This window comes from Festucalex cinctus, chromosome 20, assembly GCF_051991245.1.
Source record: "Festucalex cinctus isolate MCC-2025b chromosome 20, RoL_Fcin_1.0, whole genome shotgun sequence".
In the NCBI taxonomy this organism is placed as follows: Eukaryota; Metazoa; Chordata; class Actinopteri; order Syngnathiformes; family Syngnathidae; genus Festucalex; species Festucalex cinctus.
The window spans coordinates 8416280-8443034 of NC_135430.1; the positions used below are offsets into that span (position 1 = coordinate 8416280).

The 26755-nt window shown below is 30.9% G+C and overlaps 1 protein-coding gene and 1 long non-coding RNA gene across 2 annotated transcripts in view; one reads left to right on the forward strand and one right to left on the reverse strand.

Moving 5' to 3' along the window:
• LOC144009723 (uncharacterized) overlaps positions 1-26755 on the forward strand; it is a 38904-nt gene that overhangs the window by 5659 nt on the left and 6490 nt on the right. Inside the window, exon 3 of the long non-coding RNA XR_013281021.1 lies at positions 6527-6625. This is a non-coding gene — a long non-coding RNA (uncharacterized LOC144009723). The remainder of the gene's footprint in view (positions 1-6526; positions 6626-26755) is intronic.
• On the reverse strand, positions 57-6173 carry LOC144009721 (delta-type opioid receptor-like). The gene is made up of 3 exons (XM_077509575.1): positions 5823-6173; positions 2536-2888; positions 57-1814 (listed from the first exon to the last, which is right to left on the reverse strand). Exons 1-3 carry the CDS (start codon positions 6077-6079, stop codon positions 1282-1284), a joined length of 1143 nt encoding a protein of 380 aa, XP_077365701.1. The 5' UTR covers positions 6080-6173; the 3' UTR covers positions 57-1281.

Consider the following 26755-nt stretch of genomic DNA (forward strand, 5'->3'; position numbering starts at 1 on the left):
AAATATCCCAAAATAACATTCTTTTCTTGGAATTATGTCTCTGAAGTTATTTTGGTTGCCAAAAAGCGTAAAAATAGCTGCAAAACGGGAACGTGATGTAATTCATATGCAGTACATTCTATATCATTTACAAGAACTGGCTAGCATGCGTTTAGGATGCTACAAGGACACTCGGTATACAGTATGTCTAAACAAAACAATCATGTTACCGTTACACTGTACATGCTGACTGATAATATGAAGGGGTTGTAATATTTGACCATCTCAATTATTTTGGGATTATTATGTCACCACGCACAGCACACGCGACGGGATTATTCACTGGGAAGTCATCAAAATAGATGTCGAAAAGCCCTCTGTCAAATGTCAAACACACCCTCTGGATTCCTCTTCTTAAATGTAAAAATTGTCCCAACAATATTTGTATCCGTTTTCATGCAAATCATGCAAACGTTTCATATGTCATCCTGTTCGACTTCTCGACGGTCGGTTAGACAAAAGGCACAACTGGTCAAACATTCCGACACATGTAGCCCTTGACAAATAAGATCGCACAAAAACTTCTGTTTTGACAACACCTCGTCTGAATAAGTCGTTAAATGTTGGTACGTCTCCAGCCTTTGTGCTCCTGGTCACCATGACAACCTACAATGCGGGGGGTGATGCGGGTGGGCCCAAGTCTCAGGAGGTTTTTTTTCGACTATTGGAAATGGAGGAGCAGTTCCACCGCCATCCATGTGGACTTAATTTGTTCTCGAACGATTTCTGCTGGGGCACGACAGCCTCCAGCAGTCGGAGTCCCTGAAGCAGCGCTTCAAGTTCTCATCCAGGAAGGCGTGAGGACTGGTGGTGTATATGTATGCAGAAGAAGTTAGCGGCTAAGAGTCAGTCACCAGAACAACATGACTTCCTTTTTTTTCTGGTGAATGTCCTCCGTGAACCAAATCAGAAGAGTCCAGATCATCTGAATTCGTAATCTTGATTCGGTTCCAGGAAGCAGACTACCATAAATTCAGTTGGTTTGTTCCACTGACTCAAGTTATTGGGAACTCTGATGACGACTTGGGTCAGTGAAACGAACCACCAGAGTCCAGAGTGTTTCTTCTGATTCCGCAGCGATTCAGTGAACCAAATAATCAGAGTGATCCTCTTACTCCACACCTCCAAGCATGTCCACTAGATCAACATGACGGTCTACATCGCGGTGGTGACGTGGGTGAGGCCCAAGTCTTGGGAATCTTCTTTGCCAGCGTGGGAATTGGAAGACAGTTCCACCGCTAGTCATGTGGGGTTGCTATTCTCGTCCGGGTTCCTCAGGGGCACGGCAGCCTCCTGCACCGCCTCCACCGCCACCTTCCTGCTCCCAGACACCTTCTCCTGCCTTAGCCTCGCCGAGACGCAGAAGTCCTTGAAGCAGCGCTTGAAGTTCTCGTCCAGGAAGGCGTAGAGGACGGGGTTGAGGCTACTGTTGGTGTAGCCTAGAGCCACGCAAAAGAAGTAGGCGGCCATGATGGCGGTGGTCTCTGGCACGCTGGCCAGCGCCTTGACCAGAATGAAGATATGGATGGGGGTCCAGCACACCACGAAGACGGCCACCACCACCACCACCAGCCGGGTGATGCGGCGCAAGTTGCGGTCCTTCACCCGCGAGCCGGACAGCATGCGGACGCTCTTGAGCCGGAGGAGCATCAGGGAGTAGCACACAGTGATGATCAGAACCGGGACCACGAAGGCAAACACGAACACGCATATCTTCATGAGAGTGTCCCAGTACACGTACGGCTCGGGGAACTGTAAGGCGCATTCCGTGATACCTACAAGGATCATGACAAAAATGGACCAGAAACATGGAGGAATTAATCATCCATCCAAATGAATTAGAGAAGAATGCACCATCATCACCCTTGAGTAAGAACTGAATAGCAGTGATTGGGTTTAGTCCAGGGTGAAATGGCCTAAAATAATCCAAGATCAGACATGATCCAATGGTTCCTTCTTTCACCAAACTGGACTAGAATGCTTGGTCCATGCCCCGAAGGTATGAATTGGATTAAGTCCCGATTTTAAAGGTATAAAATAATCCAAGATCTTCAGTCATCAACTATCCTTCCTACCCTTCTTTCCTCACCATCAACCATCCTTGCATCCAGCTAAGTGGACTAGGTCTGGCCATACAGGTACCCCCGTAGCAACCATTCAACCAACCACGCTTACATCTGGCCAGGTGTGGCAAATCCAGGTCCAGAAAGTAAAAACCCTGCTGCAGTTTGGCTTGAGCCACAGGTCCTTCTGCTTAAACGGGCAGGTAAACGAGTTCTTGGAGCTGCCTGAGCTACTATAGCCAAACCGTGGTAGGACTTTTACTTTCTGGACCAGGGTTTTTACTTCCTGGAGCTGCTGGAGCTTGTTTACCTGCCAGTTGAGTAGAAGGATCTGTGGCTAAAGCCAAACTGTAGCAGGGTTCTATACTTTCTTTACCTGGACTTGCCAAAATATGCTTACATCCATCGAACTTGGAAATGTATGACAGCTCACCGAGGTTGGTCTGCGTACCACCCAGGACAAAAGCGGGAATGCCAGCAGCCGAGGACAGGATCCAGATGCACACGTTAATCACCTTGGCCTTGACGGGGGTTCGGAAGTCGAGTGCCTTGACCGGGTGGCACACGGCCACGTAGCGGTCCACGCTCATCATGGTGAGCGTGAAGATGCTGGTGAACATGTTGTAGTAGTCGATGGCTATGAACACCTTGCAGACCACCTGGCCGAAGGGCCACGTGTTGAGGAGGTAGTCGGTGCTCTGGAAGGGCATGGTGGTGGTGACCAGGGCGTCGGCCAGGGCCAGGTTGAAGATGTAGATGTTGGTGGCCGTTTTCATCTTGGTGTACCTGTGGCGACACGGAGAGTTGCCGAGCGCCGATAACATCTCCGCCGTCTCCCGGCCGACTGTTTTGTTCTCCGCCATGAATTAAACATCAGCTCGCTTAATGCAATTTGTCCGGACTGGCGCTTCATTGTTATGCATTGTACGCCTCTGAGACCAGTTTCTCCACTTCATTAATTGAGGCAAGTGTAATCACACTAAGTAATTACTTTTTCTCATTTTGCCACAGTTAAGATCCCCCCCCTCCCTCGTGAGGGGCTGGGCATGCTGTCGGGGTATACCGAGAACAAAACAGTCTTCAAAATTACCTTTTACTTTTTCATGACTACCTGAGGCCAAACTATATTATTCACCTTAATAGCATAATGCTATAGTTAAATTATTGATCTGAATGGCTTGCAGGCTGCAGGCAGCATGTGTTTAATTAGTGTGACCAAAGAAAGCGGCCATGTCATCAATAAAACAATTCGCCAATCGCATTTGTTTCGTCTTACCGCTTTTCTGTATTTACACTGTTGGTAGACTTGGGAAGGATTTTCTCTTTGGCTTTTTGAATGCTAAATTCAGTTTGTCTAAGAAGAACTGGGGTTGAATCAGCTTATTTGGGACCCGATTCACTTGAATCACCGTTGTTAGGTTGACTTGCAGGAAGTCAGATAAACAAATCATCGGAATCAAGAGTGTTCCCAGTGAGTCCACTAATCTGAAGTTAGTAAAACCAAATTATGGGAGTCCGCAGTGCTTATGGTGCGTCCGCTAACTTGATTCAGCTGAATCCTCCGGATCTATGGTGTATTCGGTGAGTCTGCTGACTTGTTCCACCAAAGAAGTTCTTTGAAAGAACCAAGTCATCCAAGTTCTTGCTCTCATTGGCTAGTGGACCAAATCATTTGGGGTAAGTAGTGCTTCCAGGAAGTCTATTAACTTGAGTCAGTCATCTGACTTAGATGAATCTTCAGAGTTCACTGCGTTTTCAGTGAGTCTGCTAACTTTTTCCACCAGACAACCAAATCATCGGAGGTTTTTGCTCGAGTACCAGAGAACCAAATCATCCGAGTTCTTGCTCCCTTGGGCTAGTGGACCAAGTCATTTGGAGTCTGTAGGGCTTCCAGGAAGTCTGCTAACTTTAGTCAGTCACTTGATTCAGCTGAATCATCCAAATCCACAGTGTTTTCAGTGATTCTGCTGACTCAAGTCAGTCAATCAAGTCATCTGACTGTGGTGGGTAGTCGGCTAACTTGAGTCAGTGAATTAAAAACAAACGAACAAAACGGAATCCAAGTGTTTCTTGTGAGTCGTCGGACTCAAGTCAATGGACTAAATCATCGCAGTCCGCTCATTTGAGTCAGTCACCCAAATCACTTGGATCATCTGATTCCGTGGGGTTTCCGTTGAGTCCGCTAATTGACTATGTGTACTTAGCAGCAGTCAGCCAGAGGAATCACACGATTCGGATGAACGAATATACAGATGTTAATGTCGCTTTTCCACTTGTACGCCCTTAAGAGCATTAATAGTCCAGCTTAATCAGTTCAGTCAGCTAAAGACGTATCAGGGCCGGCGTGACACCTTTCTAATACGAAGCGTGGCCTAATCAATGTTTAATATAGAGGCATCGATTGGAAGGCGGCCACATCGCTTGCCAGCCGCTCGTCTGTTGAATGAAAGGCTCCTCGTAAAGCGCTTATGAAGTCACCGCCGTGACTCACTTTTTCATTTGATGCCACTCGCATTTTTTACTGCGCATCAAAGCAGATTTGCTGTCTCCACGTATCGTAAATAAAGAACCAATGTGCCCTCCCCGGAGCTATAATTAACATGTTGACCGGGCTGCTGGGAGCTAGTGATGTATGGACGGTTTGTTATCGCTTCGGTGGGGACTCATAAAACGGTCTCGTCGCCGGTCGGGGACACATATCAAGCGCACCAATCGATTGCAACATGTCACGCATTTAATGCTGAATTAATGGCATCGTGAAAATGAAACTCCACACTCTCGGCTCAGAGGGAGCTGGCCGCTTTATTTGGTAAGCTCGAAATGTTTTGTATTGAATGTCACATGCAGGTGTACCCAATGTAATGTCCATGACGTGAATAGAAAAGAATGGACAGCTGAACATGTTTGGAATAGAAAATTTTTATATTTTTATTTATAACATTTTATTCCCTTTTTCTTCCAATGTCTCAAAGGGAAATAAAATAAAAAATATATATTTTATTTTTATTCACGTTTTTCAAGTAGCCTAAGTTGATTTAATTAATATAAGTAACTTGATTTATTTGAGTCTATCAACTGAAATTATAAAGACATGTAAAATATTTTTTCATGAAATAAAAATATATATCATTTTTATTCACGGTTTTCAAATAGCCTAATTTGATTTAATTAATATATTTAATTAACTTGATTGATTTTACTCTATCAACGGAAATTATAAAGGAATATATGTAAAATATTTTTTTTCATAAAATGAAAATGTATATCATTTTATTTTATTTTCACATTTTTCAAGTAGCCTAATTTGATTTAATTAATATGTTAAATTAACTTGATTTATTTTACTCTATCAACGGAAATTATAAAGAAATATGTCAAATATTTTTTATAATTTTTTTGCCAGCTATTTTTGGAAAAAAAATAGATATGTAGGAATAATAATACATTTTATTTGTAAAGCACTATACATTTGAAATCAAATCACAAAGTGCTACATATAAATATATGAACAAATATGCATAGTTGTGGTTTAATTATTTATTTATTTATTTATTTATTGCACTATATGACCATTTTGAATGACTGGAATTCAAGCGAAAAAAAATCTTTTTTGACCGACGTATTTTTTTCAGATCCGTTGTAATCCCTCAATTCGGAATTCGTTTGCATGTTGCCTCAATACTTTCTAGCACTTGCAGGTGTTGTGCGTGCTTGCCTTACCTGACGATGACGTACATGACCAGGCAGTTTCCGAGCAATCCCACCACGAAGACGAGCGAGTAGACGGCGGTGATGATGGGGATGATGGGCGACAAGCCCTCCTGCTCCCAAGAAGCCTCCTCGCCGCTCGCGTTGCGGCTCCACGCCGCCGCCGCCGCCGCTGCCGCCGCCGAAGCGTTTCCGGCGGCGGCGGGACTCGCCGCGTCCTCCGGCGGCCGCTCTAGGAACGTGTCGAGCGGACTGTTGGCGCTTTCCATCTTCCAAAAGTGTCGCCAAACAAACACGCACACGCGCGCCCGCTTGCTGTTTGCTGCAAACTTTGGAGAGAGGCGATCGAGGAGCACTCGCGCACGCGCGCCGCGCACTGCTCACATGCGCGCGCGCGCGCAACAGCTACGCGCGTCGGTTGGCCACTTGATTAGGTACACCTGCTCATATGACGTCCAGGGCGAGGGGAGCCAAATATCCTTGTGAGATTTCACGTAAGCACACATGAGCAAATGATTGGACTGTTTGGCTTTTTCTTTGGCTTGAACTCGGGCAAGAGTAGAATTTATCTATTCTAAAGTGTGATGATAACCATAGAATGGTAACCGGAACCATTTGCGACCAAAATTATCCCTCAAATCTCCTGAGACTTCAGTACAGTGAACTTGTGAACGATTTACTCCCTCCTAATTGCTTTTTCTTTTGATTTTTTTTAGGTGAGAAGATGGATGACATCACCGCAGAAGTGGAAATGGAACCCCTGGCCGCTGGATGACATCACCGCATCGATGATGCGTCTGTCAACTTCACATCGGGTGAACGCTTTTTGCTGTTGCGAATGTTGCTGGTTGTGATGTCACAGTGGGACTAATTTGCATGATCACGCCCACACGACAAGTGGCCTTGCCCATTGTTGCGGTTTGGGTCAAATTTCAGCAGTAATCAATGTAATATATTAATGCATACATTTTTGTCGACTGGGGTGAAGTTGTATTTTGAAATTTTAAAAAATGTTACTTCATGTTAAAGATTAAATCGCTCTTAAAATATGAAAAGAAAAATGCACTGAGCTGTCACCAGTGTCTTAAAAATGCAATTCTGCCATCTAGTGGCAGAAAATTGACTGCAACACAAATCAATATCACACGTCTTTTTTTTTTTTTTAACTCAATTTTTGTGAATTATTATGACGTTACTGTATCAATGACTAAAAGATGCAGCCATATTTCTACTCATCTATTCATTTGACTTTTTTTTACCCACTTTTATGGTAAGAGTATAAAAACTGGAAAAATATTTTTTTGTGCATTTTATTGTACATTTAGAACAGGCATAAAATTTGCGATTGATTGTGAATTAACTATTGAAGTCATGCGATTAATTATGATAAAAAAAAATAATCGCCTGACACCACTAATAAATACAATAAACAAATAAAATGCAAATAAATACAATTAAATTAAAATAACATGAAAATAAACAAAAAATCATAACGTCAACAAAAGCCTCCTACAACATCTGAACATTATCACTTGTTATGTGTGCCGAATTCCATTTGAATTGCGTTCCGATTTAACTCATTTGCTCCCAAGAACTTATAAATACGTTCTATTTTAAATGTTTAAGTGTCCCAAAGACTTTTTATATGTTTATCATGTTTTTTTTTGTTTTTTTTTGTTTTTTTTTTGTTTTTTTTTTATGCTAGAGCATACAGAAGGCTTTGATGCAGCCAATGCAACGTTTGAAGAAATGGTAGTTAGTACACAAACAGCCAGCAGGTGGCAGCACAGCAAAGGAGATCAACCAGGGCCATGTTGAAAACAAGCTCAATTACAATTCTAAATAGATTTGTGAATAATGATGAAACTTAGCTATATTCTAATGCTAATTGCTGCTAAATTGAAACAGATAGAAATATACTTTTTTTTCCTGATGAAAGAAGAGACTTTCATCTTTCTTTTGGTAGATTCCATGTTTTTATAGCAATAGGGTTGAGTTTAGCACAAGTTTGGGGTTTGGATTGGGAGGCTGAAAATTGAATTTACGGTTGAGGTCAAAGGTCGAGCCTCCACATGATCATGATTGTTTTGGGCCATGTTTCATCCATGAGCGCTTGAATGGATTTTTTTTCCTTCATCATGTTTATATGATGGATGCCATCTTGTCAAAACAAACGACGCAAACTCGGATTTCAAATGTAGAAAATCATTTTTGGGGAGGGGGGAAAAAAAAACATCTTCCCCATGTGCTCGTCTTAAAACAAAACGATCAACAATTCCAAGGCGAGGGATTATCTAGATTATGGCCTAGAGCCTGTCGCCGTGGTTACCGGCGGACCATGTGACCAGTCACTCGGATGCCTTTTGCATAGGAAGATGCGTCGTTGATATGCTTTTCCTATTAGTTTGAATTTGCCGGATTTGTCGAGTGCGGAATTTTGAAAGCACGTTTGATATCATTGTCATGAGTTTTATAAACACTCATTTTTGTGAACTATAATGACCTCATGTGCGCGCGTGTGTGTGTGTGCGTATCTATGATTTATGAGCTAGCGGTAAATCGTCGCTAGCGTCCGTCAGCTAAAGCGCCAACTCAGCAGTGCAAGATGGATAAGCGACGCGATTGCGCGGGTGGGACCCTGATGACGCGCCCACCTTGCTATTATACTCCATCAAGGAAAAAGGGGGCGGGTGGGATTTATTGGAAAGTTTCTGAGGCGATATAAGCAATGATCATCTATCTGCCCTTTGCTGGGTTCCGTGTGACGGGCACAAAAGTATAACTTGTTGACTCCGGTTCTGGCTTTGCTACACTAATTGTACGGGGATCTCTGTGTAAACGAGGCTGCAGATATAGTGGGGTCATCGTGACTTTACTGGGCTCTGTGTGAAAGGCAAATGTGTGTTTTGTGGAAGATCCATGTCTTGAAGAAGCTACAGCTTAGGCTGGGTTTTGTGCGAAAGACAAAAATGGATAAATGTATGAGTAACAATTTTGCTGGAAAAAAAAAAAAAAAAACGACAATTGTGGCTGTCGGTTGTATGTGTTTAAAACAGACTGGCTTTGCTGGGTTCTGCGTGGAACGCAAATGTAGCCCATTAGCAATTTTCTGCTCCAGTGCAACTATTTCTGCTGGATCTCTTTGTATAACTGGTTGCAAAATTTTGATTTTGCAGGGTTCTGTGTGAAAAGCACCCTGCGTAAATGTTGGTTCTTCAAATTTTATTTCAAATTTTCCGGATCTATGTGTAAATAAAGGCTAAAGTTGTGGCAATCCTGCCTTTGCCAATCTCTGTGTGAAAGGCATATAAATGCAAAATGCTACTTTTTCTGGGTTCTGTGTGAAAAGCATAGAAGTGTAAACGTTGGATCTTCAAATTGTATCTCAATTTTTGTTGGACCTCTGTATAAAAGTTGCTGCCGTGGCAATATCCAATCTTTGCTAGTTTTGCGTGAAAGGGAAATGTCTCTTGCTGGTCTCTGTGTAAAAGAAGCATAAATGTTTTGGATCATCAATTTAGCTTCCTTCCACCTTGAGCACAATTTCAGCTGTTTGCAGGATATCTGTGTAAAAGGGGCTCCAACAATGTCGTGCCTTGTCTGGGTTCTGTATGACAGGCTTTGCTGGGTTCTGCATGGAACGCAAATTTAGCCCATAAGCAATTTTCTGCTCTAGTGCAACTATTTCTGCTAGATCTCTTTGTATAACAGGTGGCAAATTTTGGATTCTACAGGGTTCTGTGTGAAATGCACCCTGCGTAAATGTTGGTTCTTCAAATTTTATTTCAAATTTTCTGGATCTATGTGTAAATAAAGGCAAAAGTTGTGGCAATCCTGCCTTTGCCAATCTCTGTGTGAAAGGCATATAAATGCAAAATGCTACTTTTTCTGGGTTCTGTGTGAAAAGCATAGAAGTGTAAATGTTGGATCTTCAAATTGTATCTCAATTTTGCTGGATCTCTGTGTAAAAGTGGCCGCCGTGGCAATATCTTGTCTATGCTAGGTTTGAGTGAAAGGGAAACGTCTCTTTTGCTGGTCTCTGTGTAAAAGAAGCATAAATGTTGGATCTTCAATTTAGCTGCCTTCCACTTTGAGCACAATTTCAGCTGTTTGCGGGGTATCTGTGTAAAAGAGGCTCCAACAATGTCCTGCCTTGGCTGGGTTCTGTATGAACTGCAAAGGTGGATGCATGCCAAGCTGTTTGTTGCATCAATTTTTGTTGGATCTCTGTGTAAAAAGCTACAGATGTGACAATTTCCTTTTTTGTTGGGTGATATGTGAAAGGCGAGTGCAACCTATTGGCTATTTTGGGCTCCCATACGGTGATTTTGCTGGACCTCTGTGAAAAAGTCCCTTTTAAAATGGAATCGGGCTGATGTAAAAGAATGCAAGACAATCCCAGGAGTGATATATATATATATATATATATATATATTTTTTTTTTTTGGCTCCTTTTGTTGTAGCTTCAAAGAATAATCCACACGGGAATTTGTCTTTTCTTCCCTTGACATCAATGTGCAGCATGGCTTCTTCTCATTATTAATATTATTATTATGATGATGATCATACCACGCATGGATCATAACGACCCAAGGTTGACCACTATGACGCTTTTGGGAGACGAAAAAAAAAAAGACGTCATGTTTTCACTCGCCGAGTTAAACGCGGAGAGCAAGAAAATATGAAATGCTGTCTACTTTAATTTTCTTTTGTGTACGTGTGCGTGTGAATAATTTAACACGAGGCCAATCTTTTGTCCCGCAGGTTGTGATGAGCTCATAAAAGCCGACTCGTTTGAATCCATCACTAAAGTCAAAGTTCTTCTTTTCATGAGCACTAAAGGGCTTTTTGTTATTATTATTATTATTTTTTTAAACTTCAAATGGTGTCATTTAAATGCGCCCCCTTTGGTAACTTTGAGCACCTGCACACGCATACGCCCGCTATCGATTAAGTTATCGACATACTTCTCACGTCCAAGTCACCAACAACCATCCATCCAAAAGAAAACACAAAAAAAAACATCAACAGTTCCTCAGGTGAGGATGACAAACATCCCACCCACTCTTCCTCATCATCTTCCTCTTCCTCCATTGATCGGGATTAGATGCCAATGAGTGCGTTTGAGGCATGACAAAGTCGCAAGGACTCCACAGTGCACAAGTTTGGCGAGTGAGCCACATGCTGCTTCACCAAAATGCATCATTGGGTATGGGAGGGGGCTGGAGAAAGTCACAAGAATGTGGGGGGTGGGGGAGGGAAATTAACGAGGGGTTGTTGATAGGAAACTGTGATTTTGGGACTGTTCCTGAAGGCAACACCAGATCAGACGAGAGATTTTTTTTTTTTTTTTTTTTAATTTCAAAGACGTAAGGACATTTGCAAGGTAATTATTATGAAGAAGAAAAGCCGTGTTTTTCCCGAAGGCAACAGCACGTCATGCCAAACGACTGTCCGGCTGCTTTTCAACGGCACCTGAAAGTGTAAACAGTGGCGGAGAAACATTCTCCAAGGGCCCCAGGCAAGAAGGGATTGGGGGCCCCGGCGGCCAGACGCATAGTGCGTCATTTTAAAATTGCATATCTGTATCTTCAATAAAAAAAATCACCATTAATTGTGCTTCACTGTTTGTTTAACTTTAGCAAGAAACCTGAGCCAGAAAACAGAAAAATAACTAATCACATGATTGTTTAAAAAAAAACAAAAAAAACTTACTATACATGTTTTTTTTTAAGTAAAATAAAATAATAAAACAAATACCTTACTATACATGATATTTTTAAAAAGTAAATGAAAGCTTTTCAATGGTTGTTTTACTTACTATACAAAAACACTATATACACGTTATTTTTATTGTGTTTAAAACCCTTACTGTACTGTACAGTGTACATGGTCATTTTTGATAGGGAATTTTTTTTTTTTAAATACATCGTGACTTTTTTTTTTTTTTTTACATAATAGCCTGATGGTCATTTTTGATTTATTAAAAAAATAAAAATAATGCTTATTACACATGGCCGTCAATAAATAAATAAATAAATAAATAATGCCTTACTATGGTCGTTTTTTTTGTTTTTTTTTTAAATAATAAAATGCCTTACTATACATGATCGTTAAAAAAAACAAAAACAAAAAACGCCTTACATGGTCGTTTAAAAAAAAAAAAGTAAATAAATAAATAAACGCCTTACCATACATGGTCATTTAAAAAAACAAAACAAAAAATAAAAAAATAAATGCCTTACTCCATGGTCGTTTTTAAAATAAATAAATAAACGCCATACTAAACATTGTCGTTTAAAAAACTAAAAATTAAAACAAAAAAACGCCTTACTATACATGGTCGTTTAAAAAAAACAAAAAACAAAACAAAACGCCTTACTATACATGGACGTTTTTAAAATAAAAAAAATAAAAAAATAAAAAGCCTTACAATACATGGTCTTTTAAAAAAAAAAAAATACATAAATAAAATAAATAAATAAATAAAATGCCTTACTATAGATGGTCGTTTTTTTTTTTTTTAAACAAAACAAAAACAAACAAAAAAATGCCTTACTATACATGGTCGTAAAAAAACAAAAAAACGCCTTACTATACATAGTCGTTTACAAAAAAAAAACAAAAAAAACCCGCCTTACTATACATGGTCTTTTAAAAATAAAAATAAAAATGAATAAATAAATAAATAAAATGCCTTACTATACATGGTCGTTTAAAAAACAAACAAAAAAAACCCGCCTTACTATACATGGTCTTTTTAAAATAAATAAATAAATAAATAAATAAATATATAGAATAAATAAAAACGCCTTACTATACATGGTCGGTTTTTTTTTAAAACAAAACAAAAAAAATAAATGCCTTACTATACATGGTCGTTAAAAAAAGAAAAAAAAGCCTTACTATACATGGCATTTTAAAAAAATTAAATAAAAATAAATAAATAAATAAATAAATAAATAAATAAATAAAATGCCTTACTATACATGGTCGTTTAAAAAAACAAAACAAAAAAAACCCGCCTTACTATACATGGTCTTTTTAAAATAAATAAATAAATAAAATAAATAAATAAATAAAAACGCCTTACTATACATGGTCGTTTTTTTTTCAAACAAAAAAAATAAATAAATGCCTTACTATACATGGCCGTTTAAAAAAACAAAACAAAACAAATAAATGCCTTACTATACATGGTCGTTTAAAAAAATAAAATAAAAAAAAATGCCTTACTATACATGGTCGTTTTTAAAATAAATAAAAAAAAATAAAAAAAAAGTCTTACTAGGCATAGTCATTTTTTTAAATAAATAAATAAACCCCTTACTATACATGGTCGTTTAAAAAAAAAACGCCTTACTATACATGGCATTTAAAAAAAATAACTAAATAAATAAATATATAAAATAAATAAATAAAAACGCCTTACTATACATGGTCGGTTTCTTTTTAAAACAAAACAAAACAAAAAAAATAAATGCCTTACTATACATGGTCGTTAAAAAAATTTAAAAAAGCCTTACTATACATGGCATTTTAAAAAAATAAAATAATAAATAAATACATAAAATGCCTTACTATACATGGTCGTTTAAAAAAACAAAAACAAAAAAACCCGCCTTACTATACATGGTCTTTTCAAAATAAATAAATAAATAAATAAATAAATAAATTAAATAAATAAATAAAAACGCCTTACTATACATGGTCGTTTTTTTTTAAAAAACAAAACAAAAAAATAAATGCCTTACTATACATGGTCGTTTAAAAAAATAAAATAAAATAAATAAATGCTTTACTATACACGGTCGTTTAAAAAATGAAAAATAAAAATAATGCCTTACTATATACATGGTCGTTTTTAAAATAAAAAAATAAAAAAAATAAAAAAGTCTTACTATGCATAGTCATTTTTTTAAATAAATAAATAAATAAACCCCTTACTTTACATGGTCGTTTAAAAAAAAAAAAAAAAAAAAAAGAAAGAAAAGAAAACATAAAACCCCCGCCTTACTATACATGGTCGTTTTTAAAATAAATAAATAAATAAACGCCTTACTATACTACATGGTCGTTTAAAAAAAGAAATACATAATAAATAACTAAATAAAACGCCTTACTATACATGGTCGTTTAAAAAAAAAAAACAAAAAAAAAACCCTTACTATACATGGTCGTTTTTTTTTTAAAACCAAACAAAACAAAAAAAATGCCAAAGTATACATGGTCGTAAAAAAAAAAAAAAAAATGCCTTACTATACATGGCCGTTTAAAAAAACAAAACAAAACAAATAAATGCCTTACTATACATGGTCGTTTAAAAAAATAAAAGAAAAAAAATGCCTTACTATACATGGTCGTTTTTAAAATAAATAAAAAAAAATTTAAAAAAAGTCTTACTATGCATAGTCATTTTTTTAAATAAATAAATAAACCCCTTACTATACATGGTCGTTTAAAAAAAAAAAAACGCCTTACTATACATGCTCGTTTAAAAACAAAACAAAGAAAAAAACACCTTACTATACATGGTCGATTTTAAAATAAATAAACAAATAAACGCCTTAGTATACATGGTCGTTTAAAAATAAATAAATAAATAAATAAATAAAACGCCTTACTATACATGGTCGTTTAAAAAAAAAAAAAAAGCCTTACTATACATGGTCGTTTTTAAAATAAATAATTTTTTTTAAAAACCCCGCCTTATTATACATAGTCGTTTACAACCCCCCCCCAAAAAAATACGCCTTATTATACATGGTCTTTTTAAAAATAAATAAATAAACGCCTTACTATACATGGTCGTTTAAAAAAAGAACAACAAAAAATGCCTTACTATACATGGTGGTTTAAAGGAAAAAAACAAAACACACAAAAAAAAAAAAAACGCCTTACTATACATGGACGTTTTTAAAATAAATTAAAAAAAAATTAAAAAAAAGTCTTACTATGCATAGTCATTTTTTTAAATAAATAAATAAACCCCTTACTATACATGCTCGTTTAAAAACAAAACAAAGAAAAAAACACCTTACTATACATGGTCGTTTAAAAATAAATAAATAAATAAATAAATAAAACGCCTTACTATACATGGTCGTTTAAAAAACAAACCAAAAAAACCCGCCTTACTATACATGGTCTTTTTAAAATAAATAAATAAATAAATAAAAACGCCTTACTATACATGGTCGTTAAAAAAAAAAAAAAAAGCCTTACTATACATGGTCTTTTAAAAAATAATAATAATAAATACATAAATAAATAAATAAAATGCCTTACTATACATGGTCGTTTAAAAAAAACAAAACAAAAAAAAACGCCTTACTATACACGGTCGTTTTAAATAAATAAACGCCTTACTATACATGGTCATTTTTTTTTTTTTAAACAAAACAAAAATAAATAAATAAATGCCTTACTATACATGGTCGTTTAAAAAAACAAAACAAAAATAAATAAATAAATGCCTTACTATACACGGTCGTTTAAAAAATAAAAAATAAAAAAAATGCCTTACTATACATGTTCGTTTTTAAAATAAAAAACTTAAAAAAAAAAAAAAAAGTCTTACTATGCATAGTCATTTTTTTAAATAAATAAATAAATAAACCCTTTACTTTACATGGTCGTTTTTTTTTTAAAAACAAAAAAACAAAGAAAACAAAACAAAAAAAACCCCGCCTTACTATACATGGTCGTTTTTAAAATAAATAAATAAATAAACGCCTTACTATACTACATGGTCGTTTAAAAAAAGAAATAAAGAATAAATAACTAAATAAAACGCCTTACTATACATGGTCGTTTAAAAAAATAAAATAATAAATAAATAAATAAAATGCCTTACTATACACGGTCGTTTTAAATAAATAAACGCCTTACTATACATGGTCGTTTTTTTTTTTTAAAACAAAACAAAACAAAAAAATAAATGCCTTACTATACATGGTCGTTTAAAAAAAAAAAAGCCTTACTATACATGGTCGTTTAAAAAAACAAAACAAAAATAAATAAATAAATAAACCCCTTACTTTACATGGTCGTTTTTTTTTTAAAAACAAAAAAACAAAGAAAACAAAACAAAAAAACCCCCGCCTTACTATACATGGTCGTTTTTAAAATAAATAAATAAATAAACGCCTTACTATACTACATGGTCATTTAAAAAAAGAAATAAATAATAAATAACTAAATAAAACGCCTTACTATACATGGTCGTTTAAAAAAATAAAATAATAAATAAATAAATAAAATGCCTTACTATACACGGTCGTTTTAAATAAATAAACGCCTTACTATACATGGTCGTTTTTTTTTTTTAAAACAAAACAAAACAAAAAAATAAATGCCTTACTATACATGGTCGTTTAAAAAAAAAAAAGCCTTACTATACATGTTCGTTTTTAAAATAAAAAACTTTAAAAAAAAAAAGTCTTACTATGCATAGTCATTTTTTTAAATAAATAAATAAATAAACCCCTTACTTTACATGGTCGTTTTAAAAAAAAAAAACAAACAAACAAAGAAAACAAAACAAAAAAACCCCGCCTTACTATACATGGTCGTTTTTAAAATAAATAAATAAATAAACGCCTTACTATACATGGTCATTAAAAAAAAACGCCTTACTATACATGGTCGTTTAAAAAAAAACAAAAAAACCTTACTATACATGGTCGTTTAAAAAAAAAAAATAAATAAATAAAAAATGCCTTACTATACATGGTCGTTTAAAAAAACAAAACAAAACAAAAAAAATAAATGCCTTACTCCATGGTCGTTTAAAAAAAATAAAATAAAAAAAATGCCTTACTATACATGGTCGTTTTTAAAATAAATTAAAAAAATTAAAAAAAGTCTTACTATGCATAGTCATTTTTTTAAATAAATAAATAAATAAATAAACCCCTTACTATGCATGGTCGTTTAAAAAAAAACAAAAACACCTTACATACATATATACATGGTCATTTAAAATATTAAATAAATAAATAAATTAATAAATAAAACGCCTTACTATACTTGGTCATTTAAAATAAATAAATAAATAAATAAATAAATACATAAAACGCCTTACTATACATGGTCGTTTAAAAAAAAACCTTAATATACATGGTTGTTTTTTGTTTTTTTTTAAACAAAACAAAACAAAAAAAAATGCCTCAGTATACATGGTCGTAAAAAATAAAATAAAATGCCTTACTATACATGGTCATTTAAAAAAAACAACAACAAAAAAACGCCTTACTATACATGGTCGTTTAAAAACAAAACAAAGAAAAAAACGCCTTACTATACATGGTCGTTTTTAAAATAAATAAACAAATAAACGCCTTAGTATACATGGTCGTTTAAAAAAAACAAAAAAACAAAAAAAAATGCCTTACTACACATGGTCGTTTTTAAAATAAATAAATAAAACGCCTTACCATACATGGTCGTTTTTGTTAAAAAATAAAACGCCTTACTATACATGGTCGTTTTTAAAATAAATAATTTTTTTTTAAAACCCCGCCTTATTATACATAGTCGTTTACAACCCCCCCCCCCCCCCCCCAAAAAAAAACGCCTTACTATACATGGTCTTTTTAAAAATAAATAAATAAACGCCTTACTATACATGGTCGTTTAAAAAACAAAAAACAAAAAATGCCTTACTATACATGGTCATTTAAAAAAAACAAAAACAAAAAACTTACTATACATGGTGGTTTAAAGGAAAAAAACAAAACAAACAAAAAAAAAAAACGCCTTACTATACATGGACGTTTTTAAAAAAAATAAAAAAAAAATAAAAAAAAGTCTTACTATGCATAGTCATTTTTTTAAATAAATAAATAAACCCCTTACTATACATGGTCGTTTAAAAAAAAAAACGCCTTACTATACATGCTCGTTTAAAAACAAAACAAAGAAAAAAACACCTTACTATACATGGTCGTTTTTAAAATAAATAAACAAATAAACGCCTTAGTATACATGGTCGTTTAAAAAAATAAATAAATAAATAAATAAATAAAACGCCTTATTATACATGGTCGTTTAAAAAACAAACCAAAAAAACCCGCCTTACTATACATGGTCTTTTTAAAATAAATAAATAAATAAATAAATAAATAAAAACGCCTTACTATACATGGTCATTTTTTTTTTTTAAACAAAACAAAAAATAAATAAATGCCTTACTATACATGGTCTTTTAAAAAATAATAATAATAAATACCTAAATAAATAAATAAAATGCCTTACTATACATGGTCGTTTAAAAAAAACAAAACAAAAAAAAACGCCTTACTATACACGGTCGTTTTAAATAAATAAACGCCTTACTATACATGGTCATTTTTTTTTTTTTAAACAAAACAAAAAATAAAAAATAAATGCCTTACTATACATGGTCGTTTAAAAAAACAAAACAAAAATAAATAAATAAATGCCTTACTATACACGGTCGTTTAAAAAAACAAAACAAAAATAAAAAATAAACGCCTTACTATACACGGTCGTTTAAAAAATAAAAAATAAAAAAAATGCCTTACTATACATGTTCGTTTTTAAAATAAAAAACTTAAAAAAAAAAAAAAGTCTTACTATGCATAGTCATTTTTTTAAATAAATAAATAAATAAACCCCTTACTTTACATGGTCGTTTTTTTTTTTAAAACAAAAAAACAAAGAAAACAAAAAAAAAAAAACCCGCCTTACTATACATGGTCGTTTTTAAAATAAATAAATAAATAAACGCCTTACTATACTACATGGTCATTTAAAAAAAGAAATAAATAATAAATAACTAAATAAAACGCCTTACTATACATGGTCATTAAAAAAAAACGCCTTACTATACATGGTCGTTTAAAAAAAAAAAAAAAAAAAAAAAAAAAATGCCTTACTATACATGGTCGTTTAAAAAAACAAAACAAAACAAAAAAAATAAATGCCTTACTCCATGGTCGTTTAAAAAAAATAAAATAAAAAAAATGCCTTACTATACATGGTCGTTTTTAAAATAAATTAAAAAAATTAAAAAAAGTCTTACTATGCATAGTCATTTTTTTAAATAAATAAATAAATAAATAAATAAACCCCTTACTATGCATGGTCGTTTAAAAAAAAAACAAACACCTTACATACATATATACATGGTCATTTAAAATATTAAATAAATAAATAAATTAATAAATAAAACGCCTTACTATACTTGGTCATTTAAAATAAATAAATAAATAAATAAATACATAAAACGCCTTACTATACATGGTCGTTTAAAAAAAAAAACTTAATATACATGGTTGTTTTTTGTTTTTTTTTAAACAAAACAAAACAAACAAAAAAATGCCTCAGTATACATGGTCGTAAAAAAAAAAAAAAAAATGCCTTACTATACATGGTCATTTAAAAAAAACAACAACAACAAAAAAACGCCTTACTATACATGGTCGTTTAAAAACAAAACAAAGAAAAAAACGCCTTACTATACATGGTCGTTTTTAAAATAAATAAACAAATAAACGCCTTAGTATACATGGTCGTTTAAAAAAAACAAAAAAACAAAAAAAAATGCCTTACTACACATGGTCGTTTTTAAAATAAATAAATAAAACGCCTTACCATACATGGTCGTTTTTGTTAAAAAATAAAACGCCTTACTATACATGGTCGTTTAAAAATAAATAAATAAATAAATAAAACGCCTTACTATACATGGTCGTTTTTAAAATAAATAATTAAAAAACAAAACAAAACGCCTTATTATACATAGTCGATAGTCGTTTTTTTAAAAAAAACAAAAAACGCCTTACTCTACATGGTCGTTTAAAAAAAAAAAAAAAAAAACGCTTACTATACATGGTCGTCTTTAAAAACAAGTAAATAAATAAATAAATAAAACACCTTAATATACATGTTCGTTTAAAAAATAACAAAAAAAAACTTACTATACATGGTGGTTTAAAGGAAAAAACAAAACAAACAAAAAAAACTCCTTACTATACATGGTTGTTAAAAAAAATAAAAAATAAATAAGTAAATAAATAAAATGATAAAATGCCTTACTATACAAGGTCGTTTTTAAAAAATAAAATAAAAAATAAAACGCCTTAGTATACTTGATCGTTAAAAAAAAAAAAAAAAAAGCCTTACTATATATGGTTGTTTTTTAAAATAAATAAATAAATAAGTAGACGCCTTACTATATATGGTCGTTTTTTTAAAATAAATAAATAAATAAATAAATAAATAAATAAATAAAACGCCTGGTCGTTAAACAAACAAAAAAAAAACACCTTACTATACATGGTCGTTTTAATAAATAAATAAATACATTAATAAATAAACGCCTTACTATACATGGTCGTTAAAAAAAAAAAAAAAATCCTTACTATACATGGTCGTTCAAAAAAAAAAAAAACGCCTTACTATACATGGTCGTTTAAAAAAAAATGCCTCAGTATACATGGTCGTAAAAAAAAAAAAAAAATGCCTTACTATACACGGTCATTTAAATAAACAACAACAAAAAAAACGCCTTACTATACATGGTCGTTTAAAAAAATAAATAAATAAATAAAACGCCTTACTATACATAGTCGTTTAAAAAAAAAAAAAAGGCCTTACTATACATGGTCGTTTTTAAAATAAATAAATAAAACGCCTTACTATACATAGTCGTTTAAAAAAAAAAAAAAAAAGGCCTTACTATACATGGTCGTTTAAAAAAAAAAAAAAACGCCTTACTATGCATAGTCATTTTAAAAAATAATAAATAAATAAACGCCTTACTATACATGGTCGTTTAAAAATAAATAAATAAATAAATAAATAAATAAAACGCCTTACTATACATGGCCGTTTAAAAAAAACAAAAAAAAAACGCCTTACTATACATGGTCGTTTAAAAAAAACAAAAAAAAAACGCCTTACTATACATAGTCGTTTAAAAAAAAAAAAAAAAATCCTTACTATACATGGTCGTTCAAAAAAAAAAAAAAACGCCTTACTATACATGGTCGTTTAAAAAAAAATGCCTCAGTATACATGGTCGTAAAAAAAAAAAAAAAAAAAGCCTTACTATACACGGTCATTTAAATAAACAACAACAAAAAAAACGCCTTACTATACATGGTCGTTTAAAAACAAAACAAAGAAAAAATACGCCTTATTATACATGGTCTTTTTAAAAATAAATAAATAAACGCCTTACTATACATGGTCGTTTAAAAAAAGAACAACAAAAAATGCCTTACTATACATGGTGGTTTAAAGGAAAAAAACAAAACACACAAAAAAAAAAAAAACGCCTTACTATACATGGACGTTTTTAAAATAAATTAAAAAAAAATTAAAAAAAAGTCTTACTATGCATAGTCATTTTTTTAAATAAATAAATAAACCCCTTACTATACATGCTCGTTTAAAAACAAAACAAAGAAAAAAACACCTTACTATACATGGTCGTTTAAAAATAAATAAATAAATAAATAAATAAAACGCCTTACTATACATGGTCGTTTAAAAAACAAACCAAAAAAACCCGCCTTACTATACATGGTCTTTTTAAAATAAATAAATAAATAAATAAAAACGCCTTACTATACATGGTCATTTCTTTTTTTTAAAACAAAACAAAAAATAAATAAATGCCTTACTATACATGGTCGTTAAAAAAAAAAAAAAGCCTTACTATACATGGTCTTTTAAAAAATAATAATAATAAATACATAAATAAATAAATAAAATGCCTTACTATACATGGTCGTTTAAAAAAAACAAAAAAAAAAAAAACGCCTTACTATACACGGTCGTTTTAAATAAATAAACGCCTTACTATACATGGTCATTTTTTTTTTTTTAAACAAAACAAAAATAAATAAATAAATGCCTTACTATACATGGTCGTTTAAAAAAACAAAACAAAAATAAATAAATAAATGCCTTACTATACACGGTCGTTTAAAAAATAAAAAATAAAAAAAATGCCTTACTATACATGTTCGTTTTTAAAATAAAAAACTTAAAAAAAAAAAAAAGTCTTACTATGCATAGTCATTTTTTTAAATAAATAAATAAATAAACCCCTTACTTTACATGGTCGTTTTTTTTTTAAAAACAAAAAAACAAAGAAAACAAAACAAAAAAAACCCCGCCTTACTATACATGGTCGTTTTTAAAATAAATAAATAAATAAACGCCTTACTATACTACATGGTCGTTTAAAAAAAGAAATAAATAATAAATAACTAAATAAAACGCCTTACTATACATGGTCGTTTAAAAAAATAAAATAATAAATAAATAAATAAAATGCCTTACTATACACGGTCGTTTTAAATAAATAAACGCCTTACTATACATGGTCGTTTTTTTTTTTAAAACAAAACAAAACAAAAAAATAAATGCCTTACTATACATGGTCGTTTAAAAAAAAAAAAGCCTTACTATACATGGTCGTTTAAAAAAACAAAACAAAAATAAATAAATAAATAAACCCCTTACTTTACATGGTCGTTTTTTTTTTAAAAACAAAAAAACAAAGAAAACAAAACAAAAAAAACCCCGCCTTACTATACATGGTCGTTTTTAAAATAAATAAATAAATAAACGCCTTACTATACTACATGGTCATTTAAAAAAAGAAATAAATAATAAATAACTAAATAAAACGCCTTACTATACATGGTCGTTTAAAAAAATAAAATAATAAATAAATAAATAAAATGCCTTACTATACACGGTCGTTTTAAATAAATAAACGCCTTACTATACATGGTCGTTTTTTTTTTTAAAACAAAACAAAACAAAAAAATAAATGCCTTACTATACATGGTCGTTTAAAAAAAAAAAAGCCTTACTATACATGTTCGTTTTTAAAATAAAAAACTTTAAAAAAAAAAAGTCTTACTATGCATAGTCATTTTTTTAAATAAATAAATAAATAAACCCCTTACTTTACATGGTCGTTTTTTTTAAAAAAAAACAAAAAAACAAAGAAAACAAAACAAAAAAACCCCGCCTTACTATACATGGTCGTTTTTAAAATAAATAAATAAATAAACGCCTTACTATACTACATGGTCGTTTAAAAAAAGAAATAAATAATAAATAACTAAATAAAACGCCTTACTATACATGGTCATTAAAAAAAAACGCCTTACTATACATGGTCGTTTAAAAAAAAACAAAAAAAACCTTACTATACATGGTCGTTTTTAAAAAATAAATAAATAAATAAAAAATGCCTTACTATACATGGTCGTTTAAAAAAAAAAAACAAAACAAAAAAAATAAATGCCTTACTCCATGGTCGTTTAAAAAAAATAAAATAAAAAAAATGCCTTACTATACATGGTCGTTTTTAAAATAAATTAAAAAAATTAAAAAAAGTCTTACTATGCATAGTCATTTTTTTAAATAAATAAATAAATAAATAAATAAACCCCTTACTATGCATGGTCGTTTAAAAAAAAAAAAAACACCTTACATACATATATACATGGTCATTTAAAATATTAAATAAATAAATAAATTAATAAATAAAACGCCTTACTATACTTGGTCATTTAAAATAAATAAATAAATAAATAAATAAATACATAAAACGCCTTACTATACATGGTCGTTTAAAAAAAAAAACTTAATATACATGGTTGTTTTTTGTTTTTTTTTAAACAAAACAAAACAAAAAAAAAATGCCTCAGTATACATGGTCGTAAAAAAAAAAAAAAATGCCTTACTATACATGGTCATTTAAAAAAAACAACAACAACAAAAAAACGCCTTACTATACATGGTCGTTTAAAAACAAAACAAAGAAAAAAACGCCTTACTATACATGGTCGTTTTTAAAATAAATAAACAAATAAACGCCTTAGTATACATGGTCGTTTAAAAAAAACAAAAAAACAAAAAAAAATGCCTTACTACACATGGTCGTTTTTAAAATAAATAAATAAAACGCCTTACCATACATGGTCGTTTTTGTTAAAAAATAAAACGCCTTACTATACATGGTCGTTTAAAAATAAATAAATAAATAAATAAAACGCCTTACTATACATGGTCGTTTTTAAAATAAATAATTAAAAAACAAAACAAAACGCCTTATTATACATAGTCGATAGTCGTTTTTTAAAAAAAAACAAAAAACGCCTTACTCTACATGGTCGTTTAAAAAAAAAAAAAAAAAAAAAAAAACGCTTACTATACATGGTCGTCTTTAAAAACAAGTAAATAAATAAATAAATAAAACACCTTAATATACATGTTCGTTTAAAAAATAACAAAAAAAAACTTACTATACATGGTGGTTTAAAGGAAAAAAACTCCTTACTATACATGGTTGTTAAAAAAAATAAAAAATAAATAAGTAAATAAATAAAATGATAAAATGCCTTACTATACAAGGTCGTTTTTAAAAAATAAAATAAAAAATAAAACGCCTTAGTATACTTGATCGTTAAAAAAAAAAAAAAAAAAGCCTTACTATATATGGTTGTTTTTTAAAATAAATAAATAAATAAATAAATAAATAAATAAATAAAACGCCTTACTATACATGGTCGTTTAAAAAACAAACCAAAAAAACCCGCCTTACTATACATGGTCTTTTTAAAATAAATAAATAAATAAATAAATAAATAAAAACGCCTTACTATACATGGTCATTTTTTTTTTTTTAAACAAAACAAAAAATAAATAAATGCCTTACTATACATGGTCTTTTAAAAAATAATAATAATAAATACCTAAATAAATAAATAAAATGCCTTACTATACATGGTCGTTTAAAAAAAACAAAACAAAAAAAAACGCCTTACTATACACGGTCGTTTTAAATAAATAAACGCCTTACTATACATGGTCATTTTTTTTTTTTTTAAACAAAACAAAAAATAAAAAATAAATGCCTTACTATACATGGTCGTTTAAAAAAACAAAACAAAAATAAATAAATAAATGCCTTACTATACACGGTCGTTTAAAAAAACAAAACAAAAATAAAAAATAAACGCCTTACTATACACGGTCGTTTAAAAAATAAAAAATAAAAAAAATGCCTTACTATACATGTTCGTTTTTAAAATAAAAAACTTAAAAAAAAAAAAAGTCTTACTATGCATAGTCATTTTTTTAAATAAATAAATAAATAAACCCCTTACTTTACATGGTCGTTTTTTTTTTTTAAACAAAAAAACAAAGAAAACAAAACAAAAAAAACCCGCCTTACTATACATGGTCGTTTTTAAAATAAATAAATAAATAAACGCCTTACTATACTACATGGTCATTTAAAAAAAGAAATAAATAATAAATAACTAAATAAAACGCCTTACTATACATGGTCGGGTTTTTTTTTTTTTAAAACAAAACAAAAAATAAATAAATGCCTTACTATACATGGTCTTTTAAAAAAATAAAATAATAAATAAATAAATAAAATGCCTTACTATACACGGTCGTTTTAAATAAATAAACGCCTTACTATACATGGTCGTTTTTTTTTTTTAAAACAAAACAAAACAAAAATAAATGCCTTACTATACATGGTCGTTTAAAAAAAAAAAGCCTTACTATACATGGTCGTTTAAAAAAACAAAACAAAAATAAATAAATAAATAAATGCCTTACTATACACGGTCGTTTAAAAAAAAAAAAAAAAAAAATGCCTTACTATACATGTTCGTTTTTAAAATAAAAAACTTTAAAAAAAAAAGTCTTACTATGCATAGTCATTTTTTTAAATAAATAAATAAATAAACCCCTTACTTTACATGGTCGTTTTTTAAAAAAAAAAACAAAAAAACAAAGAAAACAAAACAAAAAAACCCCGCCTTACTATACATGGTCGTTTTTAAAATAAATAAATAAATAAACGCCTTACTATACTACATGGTCGTTTAAAAAAAGAAATAAATAATAAATAACTAAATAAAACGCCTTACTATACATGGTCATTAAAAAAAAAACGCCTTACTATACATGGTCGTTAAAAAAAAAAAAAAAAAAAAAAAAAAAAAATGCCTTACTATACATGGTCGTTTAAAAAAACAAAACAAAACAAAAAAAATAAATGCCTTACTCCATGGTCGTTTAAAAAAAATAAAATAAAAAAAATGCCTTACTATACATGGTCGTTTTTAAAATAAATTAAAAAAATTAAAAAAAGTCTTACTATGCATAGTCATTTTTTTAAAATAAATAAATAAATAAATAAACCCCTTACTATGCATGGTCGTTTAAAAAAAAAACAAACACCTTACATACATATATACATGGTCATTTAAAATATTAAATAAATAAATAAATTAATAAATAAAACGCCTTACTATACTTGGTCATTTAAAATAAATAAATAAATACATAAAACGCCTTACTATACATGGTCGTTTAAAAAAAAAACCTTAATATACATGGTTGTTTTTTGTTTTTTTTTAAACAAAACAAAACAAAACAAAAATGCCTCAGTATACATGGTCGTAAAAAAAAAAAAAAAATGCCTTACTATACATGGTCATTTAAAAAAAACAACAACAACAAAAAAACGCCTTACTATACATGGTCGTTTAAAAACAAAACAAAGAAAAAAACGCCTTACTATACATGGTCGTTTTTAAAATAAATAAACAAATAAACGCCTTAGTATACATGGTCGTTTAAAAAAAACAAAAAAAAATGCCTTACTACACATGGTCGTTTTTAAAATAAATAAATAAAACGCCTTACCATACATGGTCGTTTTTGTTAAAAAATAAAACGCCTTACTATACATGGTCGTTTAAAAATAAATAAATAAATAAATAAAACGCCTTACTATACATGGTCGTTTTTAAAATAAATAATTAAAAAACAAAACAAAACGCCTTATTATACATAGTCGATAGTCGGTTTTTTAAAAAAAACAAAAAACGCCTTACTCTACATGGTCGTTTAAAAAAAAA

Bases quoted from the DNA above. Each gene is read 5' to 3' on its own strand.
- LOC144009721 (XM_077509575.1), bottom strand. From the start codon at position 6,079: ATGGAAAGCGCCAACAGTCCGCTCGACACGTTCCTAGAGCGGCCGCCG. The intron at 2,889-5,822 runs GTAAGGCAAGCA...GTGTCGCCACAG, and splicing joins GTCATGTACGTCATCGTCAG to GTACACCAAGATGAAAACGG. The intron at 1,815-2,535 runs GTGAGCTGTCAT...TGATCCTTGTAG, and splicing joins TGGTACGCAGACCAACCTCG to GTATCACGGAATGCGCCTTA.